Source organism: Erpetoichthys calabaricus, chromosome 9 (assembly GCF_900747795.2).
Source record: "Erpetoichthys calabaricus chromosome 9, fErpCal1.3, whole genome shotgun sequence".
NCBI classification, from domain to species: Eukaryota; Metazoa; Chordata; class Cladistia; order Polypteriformes; family Polypteridae; genus Erpetoichthys; species Erpetoichthys calabaricus.
Window position 1 is genome coordinate 7,944,151 of NC_041402.2, and position 12,427 is coordinate 7,956,577.

Sequence of the window (12,427 nt, forward strand, 5' to 3'; positions counted from 1 at the left end):
CCACCTGGCATACTGAGGAAGAACAAGGCCCTGTAAAGAAGTCTCCTCTCTGTCCTTCCATTATGTCATACGGACTGGGAAAGGGAACATCAACCATCCCATCTGGGACACCCATCTACTGTCCATTATGAAGGCCTCATGGCTTGCTAACTGATCCTCCATCCCAGCCAGGATGCCAACCTTTCCCTTCCTTCACAATATATTTAGTCAAACCCTTGTACTATGGATCTCCACTTGTAAATCAGGATAGTCTTCACGAATAGAAGTTTCTACATTACACATTATTTAACCCCTTAACCGCCCTCTGCCAGATATATCCGGCATCATAGTTTTATTGCTGACGCCTTACTGCCGGAATTATCCGGCACATTTCCCTGTGGTTATGTGAATGCCTGGCGCGTAGTATAACTGACAGTTTGGCGTGGGTATTATTACTACGTTGTATTTCGACAACTCTGCGGTTGTATTGGCCGCTCACGTGATGTGATTCGAAAGTGAAAGCTGTGAATATGGCGAAACGTAAACTGACTTCAAGTGAGCTTTTGCAGGCGATTTTGGACAATAGTTCTGATTATGATTGTAGCAGTTCTGAAGAAGATTTTAGCGACAATGATGATCAGCAACGTGCGCTGCATGATACCGTGAATGACGGCGCATCGGATGACGGCGATGAGTGGGTGTATCCCCAGCATCACAACTGGACTGCTGCCCGTTATCTGAGCCAGATATGAAAGATCCAAACCGTGACCGCTTGTTCAAGCTACGTCCTTTGATTGACCATTTATTTGAAACATTTCAGCAGGTATTTCAGCAGGTAAATACTGCTTGAATAAATGTAAAGTAAAAAAACGAAAATTGTTCAGATTTCTCCTGGCATGGGGAATATTTAGGGAGTTGGCGGTTAAAAGGTTAACATTGTTAACATAACATAATAAATAATTAATAACATAACAATTAACATTATTAACATTATTTAAGTATCAGTTTTACTTGTTTCAAAGAATGGCTGTATCTGCTTAATGACTTCTCTATATCATATTACTGGCTATTGTATGCAAATGTTAAAGGAGAAGAAAGGTAATATTTCACCACTAAAATTAGTAATTTTGCATAACATGTAAAACAAAAACATTTTGTCAAGTTCAGGCTGAAATTTTCAGTACATAAAGTCTTAACCAATACAAAAATCTGCTTTGGTGTAAATACATGAACAAAATTTATGAACGTTTCTTACTTTTCTAAAATCAGTTACAGATACTTTAAATTGATTCCTCACTGTGACTGCTCTTTGTTTCATTAGCAAAGTCAGAAATTTTTTTTCCTTGTTTAGTAATTCTTGTGTGCATTTGTTTGTTGTAACATTTATGTATTTATTTATTTACCAAGATTCTGTAAAACATCAAATTTTCCTTGGGATAAATAAAATTTCTGTCTATTTAAAGTCTTGGCTATTTACTTAGTACCTGGATGCAGGATCCTATTTTCCAAGCCAGGTGGTTGCCAACAGCCAACAAAAGAATCTTAGATACCTTCTTTTTTGAATAAGCTGCCAGCTGTTTCTGCCATTTGATATATATACTTGTCTTACCTTATTGAAAGTTCTACTTTGTGGAAGGTACGGCCGATTGGAGAAGGGCATCCGTGGAGTTTTCAGAGCAACCCCCATGGGTGCTGGACCCAGCAAGGAAGGTCGAGCTCCTGGTGGAAAGAACTGCTGGGGACTCATTGCAAAACCTCTTAGATTTCCTAAAAGAAAAAAAGAGTAATTATGAGAACCAAAAAGTATTAATCTGAAAGCTCTTTAGTAATAGACAGGTGGGATGGATGTGTTTGATAATTTAATTTTTTATTTTATAAGGTGCGTCTTTAATAGAAAACATTTCCATAAAGCACACAAAAAAACAATGCATAATAAAATACATTACTCAAAAAATTCAACCACTGCAAATAGTAAAAGAAACTACAAATCAAATGGAGTGCAAGTGCTTAAGAAGAGTGAAGAAAATACACCACCAATACTAGAATAGTGTAACTGCAGCAGTCTGGGTTCAAATTCTGCACTGGCATTTGATTCAACGTAAGTGTGTGTAACTGGAACCTGAAATGAGGGAAAACAATCCATAATGGCACAGCAGAAGGAAAAGTGTTACTACTCCTCAAACTGAAGTGAAGCTCTCAGACATTTTCTGGGAAGCCAGGTATGCTCACTCACTCACTCTCTAACCTCTTTTCACGTGGCAACATGTTGAACTTTATTTTGCTTAAATTAACTTAAGTCAATGTCACACTGTACAACTTCTGGTTAGAAGGAATGTCAAACATGATGACTGCAGCTCATCTCGTTGGACGGGCATGGCCTAATTCATGACTAGCAGTCACAGGGTATAACAAATAATAACTTTTTAGCACAGTTTCAGATTTACAAAGTATTGCGAGTTCACCCCTTTTTCTGATAGCCAACACGGCTACATCTGTCTGACGGAGACGATGCCCATGCAGAAGAATTTACAGTTACAGCGAGTTAAGCCATAATAACGGCCCTTTTTTATCTGTCTTCCCCAATTCTGTTATAGATATCATTTGTTTTATGAACTGACAAGCAAGTCTCTCACCTGTTTGTCAAGGTTCAAAACAGCCCAGGTCCTTAAGCATTGTAAACATTATACTTCTGGGCGAGTGCTCACCGGTGGTCAACTCCCACATACACAAAGCCTGCCCTTACAACTTAAGACAAACTTGAAATCTGCTTCATTGTGTCCAAGCGAGTCCCAGACTAGTTGGACTGAGTATGTCTGACTGCACAACGGGTGATCACGAGAGCACACTGCATTATGACAATGAAGACTGTCACTGAAAATCACTGGGAAAAACTGTAATGTGACACCAGCTTTACTTGACAAAACAAGGGTTAGATCAGTAATTGAAATTAACAAGTACAAGTAAAGCATTTCAATTTGAAAATTTAGTAAAAAAAATTATTTAAGATGACATGGTCAAGCAGGCAGTCTGAAAAAATAAAACACTAATCCAGCCTGCAGGCTTACCTGAAAACTACTAACTGTTATAACACACTAAAACAAACAAAATCAACTATTTGCAAAAAAAAAAAAAAATCATTTATACAGTACTGTGCAAAAGTTTTAGGCAGGTATGAAAAAATGCTGTAATCAAAGAATGCTTTCAAAAATGGAAGTGTTAATCATTTATTTTCATCAATCAACAAAATGCAGTGAATGAACAAAAGAGAAATCTAAATCAAATCAATATTTGGTGTGACCACCCTTTGCCTTCAAAACAGCATCAATTCTTCTAGGTACACTTGCACAGAGTTTTTGAAGGAACTCGGCTGGTAGGTTGTTCCAAACATCTTGGAGAACTAAGCACAGATCTTCTGTGGATGTCGGCTTCCTCACATCCTTCTGTCTCTTCATGTAATCCCAGACACACTCGATGATGTTGAGATCAGGGCTCTGTGGGGGCCATACCATCACTTCCAGGACTTCTTGTTCTTCTTTACGCTGAAGATAGTTCTTAATGACTGGCTGTATGTTTGGGGTCGTTGCCCTGCTGCAGAATGAATTTGGGGCCAATCATACACCTCCCTGATGGTACTGCATGATGGATAAGTATCTGCCTGTATTTCTCAGCATTGAGAACACCATTAATCCTGACCAAATCTCCAACTCCATTTGCAGAAATGCAGCCCCAAACGTTCAAGGAACCTCCACCATGCTTCACTGTTGCCTGCAGACACTCATTATTGTACCGCTCTCCAGCCCTTCGATGAACAAACTGCCTTCTGCTACAGCCAAATATTTCAAATTTTGACTCATCAGTCCAGAGCACCTGCTGCCATTTTTCTGCACCCCAGTTCCTATGTTTTTGTGCATACTTGAGTCACTTGGCCTTGTTTCCACGTTGGAGGTATGGCTTTTTGGCTGCAACTCTTCCATGAAGACCACTTCTGGCCAGACTTCTCCGGACAGTAGATGGGTGTACCTGGGTCCCACTGGTTTCTGCCAGTTCTGAGCTGATGGCGCTGCTGGACATCTTCTGATTTCAAAGGGTAATAAGCTTGATGTGTCTTTCATCTGCTGCACTAAATTTCCTTAGCCGACCACTGCGTCTACGATCCTCAACGTTGCCCGTTTCTTTGTGCTTCTTCAAAAGAGCTTGAACAGCAAATCTTGAAACCTCAGTCTGCTTTGAAATCTTTGTCTGGGAGAGACCTTACTGATGCAGTAGAACTACCTTGTGTCTTGTTGCTGTGCTCAACCTTGCCATGACATGTCTTCCACAGCCTCACCTTGGTAGCAGAGTTTGGCTGTTCCTCACCCAGTTTGAAGCCTCCTACACAGCTGTTTCTGCTTCAGTTAATGACTGTGTTTCAACCTACGTGTGACATTGATGATCATTAGCACCTGTTTGGTATAACTGGTTGATCATACACCCGACTATAATCCTACAAAATCCCTGACTTTGTGCAAGTGTACCTGTAAGAATTGATGCTGGTTTGAAGGCAAAAGGTGGTAACACCAAATATTGATTTGATTTAGATTTGTCTTTTGTTTGCTCACTTTGCGTTTTGCAAATTGATAACAATAAACAATCATTTATATTTCTGAAAGCATTCTTTAACAGCATTTTTTCACACCTGCCTAAATCGTTTGCACAGTACTGTAATTCACACACATATACACACAGTCATATGAAAAAGTTTGGGAACCCCTCTTAATTCTTTGGATTTTTGTTTATCATCGGCTGAGCTTTCAAAGTAACAACTTCCTTTTAATATCTGACATGCCTTATGGAAACAGTAGTATTTCAGCAGTGACATTCAAGTTTATTGGATGAACAGAAAATATGCAATATGCATCATAACAAAATTAGTCAGGTTCATAAATGTGGGCCCCCCAACAGAGATATGACATCAATACTTCGTTGAGCCTCCTTTTCAAATCTAACAGCCTCTAGACGCTGTCCTCCTATAGCCTTTGATGAGTGTCTGGATTCTGGATGGAGGTATTTTTCACCATTCCTCCATACAAAACCTCTCCTGTTCAGTTAAATTTGATGGCTTCAAGTCAGGGGACTGTGACGGGCATTCTAGAACATTGTACTTCTCCCTCTGCATGAATGCCTATGTAGATTTCCAACTGTGTTTTGGGTCATTGTCTTGTTGGAATATCCAACCCCTGCGTAACTTCAACTTTGTGACTGATGCTTGAACATTATCCTGAAGAATTTGTTGATATTGGGATGAATTCATCTGACCCTCGACTTTAACAAGGGCCCCAGTCCCTGAACTAGCCACTCAGCCCCACAGCATGATGGAACCTCCACCAAATTTGACAGTAGGTAGCAGATGTTTTTCTTGGAATGCGGTGTTGTTCTTCTGCCATGCAAAGCGCTTTTTGTTCTGACCAAATAACTCCATTTGTGTTTCATCAGTCCAAAGCACTTTGTTCCCAAATGAATCTGGCTTGTCTAAATGAGCATTGGCATACAACAAGCGACTCTGTTTGTGGTGTGAGTACAGAATGGGCTTCTTTCTCATCACCCTGCCATACAGATGTTTGAATTGTAGAACGATGTACAGTCACACCATCTGCAGCAAGATGTTCTTGCAGGTCTTTGGAGGTGATCTGTGTGTTGTCTGTCACCATTCTCACAATCCTGCACATATGTCGCTCCTGTATTTTATTTGGCCTGCCAGACCTGCTGGGTTTAACAGCAACTGTGCCTGTGGCCTTCCATTTCCTGATTCCATTCCTTACAGTTTAAACCTCTGAGATGGCTTTTTGTAGCCTTCCCCTAAACCAGGAGACTGAATAATCTTTGTTTTCAGATCTTTGGAGAGTTGCTTTGAGCATCCCATGCTGTCACTCTTCAGAGGAGAGTCAAAGGGAAGGAAGCACAACTTGTAATTGACCACCTTAAATCCCTTTATATCTCATGATTGGACACACCTGTCTATGAAGTTCAAGGCTTAACGAGCTCATCACACCAAGTAATCAGCATTGAGCAGTGACAGGCATTCAAATCAGCACAATGACAAGGGGACCCACATTTTTGCACAGCCAGTTTTTCACATTTGATTTAATTTCACACAACTAAATACTGCGTCACTAAAAATCTTTGTTGAAAAAACACCCCAGTACTCCAATGTTCCTAGGAAATGAAAGACGTACCACTGTTATCTTTTTTCTTGAAAGTAGAGTCAATTATTATGCAGGCTGAGAGGGGTTCCCAAACTTTCTCATATGACTGTATATGTATAGTGTCCTGTATACTGCAGTGTCCTGGTAATACATGGTCCAGCTGTCAATGTGTTAAAAGAAGCTCACTGCTCACGCTCCACGTTTGTCACTGGCACACTTACACTCAAATACACAGTTTACCAGTATGTTTTTATCTTGGCTTCTAATTTGTCCTTTCAAAGGCCAAGTCTGGTATTTCTCAAGTTGAAACGTTATTGTTTCACAATCATGGTATATACTGTAAATTAATTTGTCAAAGGAAATAGTGTTCTTAAGTGAAGAATTACTTTATGAATTTTAAAAATATATATAAAAAATATAAAAATACTGCCTATTCTTGCAGTTTAAAATGAAACCAGTATCATGGGAGATAAAGACCATAACAAATTCCCTTTCTTCTTCCCTTTCTACTCCTCCTTCCGCATCTGCCGATTCATTTTCTTATACAAACATTTATAAACAGTATTTCTTTTTTTAAACTTTCTTTTGTATCTCACTTTAGCCATTACTACTGCAATACACTTTTAGCTGCTTTCACGTATGAAAATACCAATAACCATTTTCTAAGCCTGCTTAATCCTGAGCAGGGTCGTGGTGGGCTGGAGCCAGTCCTAGTAAGCACAAGGCACAAGGCAGGCACAAGCTCTGGACAGGACAGCAGTCCATCACAGGGTGCACACACAGGCCTAATTCAGTGCTTCCAATCCACCTAACTGGTATGTCTTTGGACAGTGGGAAGAAACCAGAACACCTGGTGTGAACCCATGTAGACACAGGGAGAACATGTAAACTTGTGAGCCCCAAGAATGGGGTTCCACCCCATGTATGAAAATGTGCTATGTAAATAAACAGTGTTGGGTTAGCTGACACTTAGGGTTGTCCTGTATTTCGGAAAAACATCTTCCAGTTTTTCACCTGACTTAGTGACATCCAAGCCTCTGTCCTCCTCACCAGAGTTTGGATCAAATACTTAAAAACCCTCTGTCTGTCTTAAAGCAGAGTTGGAGCAGACTGTGTTACTACACCCTCTGAAGTACTACTTGGACAATATTTTAGTGGTAATGGCAAGAAAATAGCAATTAACAAATGAAATGAGACCGAGCATTATTATCATTAGAAGTGTCGGCCTTTCATTTAGAGAAATTGCGAAAAAAAAAATGTAAGTGTCAGTCAGTACAGTGATGTCCTACACAATCCAAAGGCAACTGTGGCAGACCCAAAGTCACAATCCTTGTTACAAGAAGACAAGTTTCTGTGGGTCACCAGCTTATGTGGTCACAGGCGTCGCACAGCACAACAGCTTCAACTACAGCTTAACGGTGGTCATTAAAAGCAAGTGTCAGTTTTTACTGTGACTTTGTGCTACAGGTTTGAAAGGGCAAATAGCAGTAAGAAAGCCACTCCTTAAAGGACAAATTAGGGCTTTGAAATACTGGCAGTGGACTACTGCAGAATGGACAGTCTCCTCTTCTAAAAAAAAATGTTCTAAAACATTTGACCAGTAGTGCAAAACAGTGACGAAATTTTAAGAATATCAAGAAGGATGTTCAACTATGGCAGCACAGTGGCGCAGTGGTAGCGCTGCTGCCTCACAGTAAGGAGATCCGGGTTCGCTTCCCGGGTCCTCCCTGCGTGGAGTTTGGCATGTTCTCCCCGTGTCTACGTGGGTTTCCTCCCACAGTCCAAAGACATGCAGGTTAGGTGGATTGGCGATTCTAAATTGGCCCTAGTGTGTGCTTGGTGTGTATGTGTCCTGCGGTGGGTTGGCGCCCTGCCTTGCGCCCTGTGTTGGCTGGGATTGGCTCCAGCAGACCCCCGTGACCCTGTGTTCGGATTCAGCAGGTTAGAAAATGGACGGATGGATGTTCAACTATTTATTAATCTGAAAGACTCTCTCAGAAAAATATATTTAAGGAATGTCATTTCAGTAAGAAAACTCTAAGCAACTGAACTATACAAGGGGGTACCTAAAAATAACCGGAATCCGTACCTGCCGCGCAATCTCAACTTAGTTGCGAATTTTGTCACTAGGTTTCGCACATTTACAGTATTCTGTGGCAGTCTGCCAAATGTTGTTGCTCTGTATTGTTCGTATGGCATTCCATGTTGGTTTTTTCTTGGTGCTTATTAAACATATTCTGCAATTTTTGTGAAGAATGATCATAAAGAACAGCAAGTCTGCGTTACATTTTGTTTTCTCTTAGGGAAAACAGTTGCTGACACTGTAGTGATGCTTGAAACTGCTTTTAAGGAGGACGCTTTAAGGAAAACATAGGTCGACCGTGTGGTTTTCGCGATTCAAATGTGAGGAAATGTCACTTGATCTTTGTTCCGTATGACTTTTTCTTGTTCCCACATATGAAAAAAAGAACTCAAAGGAAAGCGTTTTTGTACCGTGGAGGAAGTCAAAGAAAAACTGCTACAGGCATTGGACAACATTCCTCTTCAGCAATTCCAAAAATGTTTCCACCAGTGGGAAAACCATTGGGACAAGTGCATTCATTCACATGGAAAGTACTAGGAAGGAGACTAAAGTTTCAGTAAGTAAAAATTATTAAAACAATTTTTTTTTTCAATTCCGGTTATTTTTGGGCACCCCCTTGTATTGGCTGGCGACAGAGTGCCACACACTATCTGGTGTTGTAATGTTGGAATACATCGGGTTGCCCTAAAAAGGTGACCTACAGGATGACCAGGGGAAGAGTGTAAATAACCAGGCAATTTCTAATTAAGCATTCAAACTGCATATGTCTGTACTAGAATTAGTATCACATACAAAAGCAGTGTAAAGCCAATCAGAAAAGTGGCAATTTCACGTTTCTTGCTATTCACACTCTAGAGAAGAGGTCCTCAGTCACAGTCCTGGAGGGCCGCAGTGGGTACAGGTTTTCATTCCAGCCAGTTTCCCCAACTAGAACTCAGCCCTTGCTGATATTGAAACTTGCTATTTAACTGTAGGCCTTGTTAGCGCTTTCATTCGTCAAAGACAATTTTTAGTTACGTTGTTGATCAGAAGTCCTCAATTACAGTTCTGGAGGTTGGCAGTGGCTGCAGGTTTTTACTTCAACCGATTTCTTAATTAGAACCCATTTATTTACTACTAAAGTTCTTGGGATTTTAGGTATCTGGCCTGTTACAATTCAGAAGCCTTAATTGTCTATTTTAGCTTTTAGCAACTGCATTTAAGTTTTAATTGTTGCCTGTTTAATTAACCAGACCTTACTTAATAATGAAATGCAGATAACCAATAAACCAGCAGCTCTCCAGTGAACGGGCTTCCTTTTAAACCTCTCCATATGCACCATCAGGTATCTGTGTTAAAAATAAATAAATGAGAGAGGAATTGGAAGGACTGTTAAGTTTAAATCTATTCCCGTCCACAAAACACATGTATAATGTCCTCAGAGAAGGAAACTCTACAGTGCAATTCAAATTTCCCTTGGATGAATGAACGCACTAACAAGCCAAATAGTAAAATACCAAGTTTCATTATCAGCAAGGACTGTCTTCTAATTAGGAAATAGGCTGGAAGGAAAAACTGCAGCCACCGCGGCCCTCCAGGACCGTGACTGAGGAGCAGGGGTGGGCAATGTCGGTCCTGGAGAGCCGCAATGGCTGCAGATTTTCATTTCAACCCAATCGCTTAATTATTAACCTATCCTTGCCAATCTCAGACATAAGGTTCTTATATCATAGATTTTTTCCTTTCCAAGAAAATCGTCCAAACTATTTGAAGCCTAAAACTGGTAATAGAAAAATGTGACAGACTGAAAATTTAGTGTTTTATTAAATCAAACAGTGCATGATGAACACATACAGATGGAAATGGAAAAAAAAGAATGGAGAACTGTTGGCTGCTTTGTCATGAGGCCATTATTGGGACTTGTTGTGATGTGAGATTTTACATATAACTTGTTGAATATTTTGTATGTCTTTATTTCATTTTTAGGCAAAGCAATGTAATTTAGTGTTACTTTGGTGAGAGGCATTCATGTTTGCCACCCTTTTTACGGCTGAGCCTCTTTGAATTTTACGACAGGATTTGGGCGAAGATGTGCCTTAAACTGGTTTGGGTAGTGTTTCTTTGCTTAATTCATTTCTACCCCCGCAAGAAAGACTTAAAGACATATGGTCTTGGGGGTGGCAGGTATTAAGATGTTCTATCCCCCCATTGGTCTGAGGTATGGCTGTTTGGAATTGGCTTGTCTCAGAGGCCTTTAAGTACCATGATGTCCTATTGGATCTCGGGGTTGGACAGAACATCTATAAATGTATGTGTTTAACCTCACAATCTCTCTCTTACCAACTAACATATGATGAAGAAGCATCTCTCTTGCTAACCTGATGATGAAGACAACACAATAAACAGCACAGCTCAGTAGCCATTTTGAACAGACATGTGGCTGAAAGCTAAGCACCAATGATGCCTTAACTAGAGACATTTAAGTAACTACAAGTCTGTGCAGCCTGAACTACATATCACCATTTAATCAGGTTGTATGGTTGCCAATATTCAAATGTACTTTGCATTTTGTTATTATTTATGAATATTATCAATAATACATTGTTTAAACTGTAACTTAACTTCTGCTTGTCTTTTTACTACATCTAATTGCCTGGGGTTATAGATATAGAAGGGAAGGTGGGGATAAGTTATATACAATAATACCTTATAAACGGTGGTAAGTCTGTGAGATTAGGCATTCTAAGGCTACATATTAATAATACAATAGGGGAAAGTAGAGCAATATATATTACTCTTGAGAGCCAAAATAGGACTGAACTGCCATCACTCGAACTCTCGTATAAGACTGAGAAGGGCCAAAAACATTCTCAAGGACAAAACCCATCCTGGAAATTCTTTGTTTGAGCTCCTCCCATCAGGAAGACGCTTTAGGTCAATCCATGTACGCACAAACAGACTAAAAAAAGAGCTTTTCCCATCTGCCATAAACTTTCTGAACTCTGAATCTCCTCAGTCGGAGCCAATTTTTAATTGAACATGTGCAATAAGCTATACTGGTAATGTGCAATATACTAATGTAATACAATATAGAATATGTAATGTACTATTCATTAACAGGTGCAATAACAATTTATGCTGCTGTACTTTGAGCAATAATAATTTGCTCTGGTTACTTGATCACTTAACACTGTATATAACATATTTGGAATTATTCGACTTTTCTTTAAATGCACCTCGGGGCTGTCACAAAAAGTAATTTCCTAGTGTTACACAATGACAATAAAGTGCTTGATTTACATCTTATTGCCAAGGAGGAGCCATTAAAACACTGAATGTAGCTGTTTAAGATTGAAATAAGCAGTTAAGGGTGGGGAACCTTAACAAGCAAGACCACTAAAATGAAACATCAAAATGTCACTTGAGCAGTAAGTGCTTCTTCATCAGCAATAATTGACTTCTCATTAAGAAACTGGGTTGGAACAAAAACCTGCAGCCAGTCCGACTCGCCACGACCGACATTGCCTACCCTTTCTCAATAGGTACTAAAAAGACTGGAATGACAGCCAAGTTGGATTATGAATGAAGCTTTAAAAAGTAAAGATCTGTGCTTAACCTGTCATCCTAAACATTATCCGATTGTGTCAGTGATAGTAAAATCTGAATCTTATCAAAGCAGTTCCATAAACCATAAAAATAAAATGTAATTTAGGCACTGAAATAAACTCACCTAATATAATCATAAAATATTATATCAAAGTACAATAATCACCTTTAAACATTGACCCCTGATCCCTACTTATGGTGCCCAGGCTAGCATAGGCAGAGAAAGCAACAACAATGCTTCTGCTCAATGCACAATGTCAGACAGAGAGCGACGGACTATAGAGTGCAGTGTGAACAAGAGGAGCGTCAATCAATCAAGTTATAGATGTCAGTGAACAACAAAGGATGATATTTGCCAAGTATTAATTTAATGTTGAACATTTAACGTGCGTCTCTTACAAGTATTCCAAATCTTGTCAGTGTTCACATTTTACTGTTGTACAACTTTGAATCAAAATGGATTTCATTTGGCTTTTACGACACTGATCAACAGAAGACGACTGTTTAATGCCAAAGTGAAAACAGATCTCTGCAAGGTGGTCTAAATGATTTACAAACATAAAAACACAACATAATCAATTGCAGAAACATTCACTTC

At 39.6% G+C, this 12,427-nt stretch overlaps 1 protein-coding gene across 1 annotated transcript in view; it reads right to left on the minus strand.

Annotated features, from left to right (window-relative positions):
- ciz1a (cdkn1a interacting zinc finger protein 1a) overlaps positions 1-12,427 on the minus strand; it is a 104,649-nt gene that overhangs the window by 61,546 nt on the left and 30,676 nt on the right. The window contains exon 4 of the mRNA XM_051931696.1: positions 1,589-1,746. Coding sequence (XP_051787656.1) covers positions 1,589-1,746 — 158 coding nt within the window. The remainder of the gene's footprint in view (positions 1-1,588; positions 1,747-12,427) is intronic.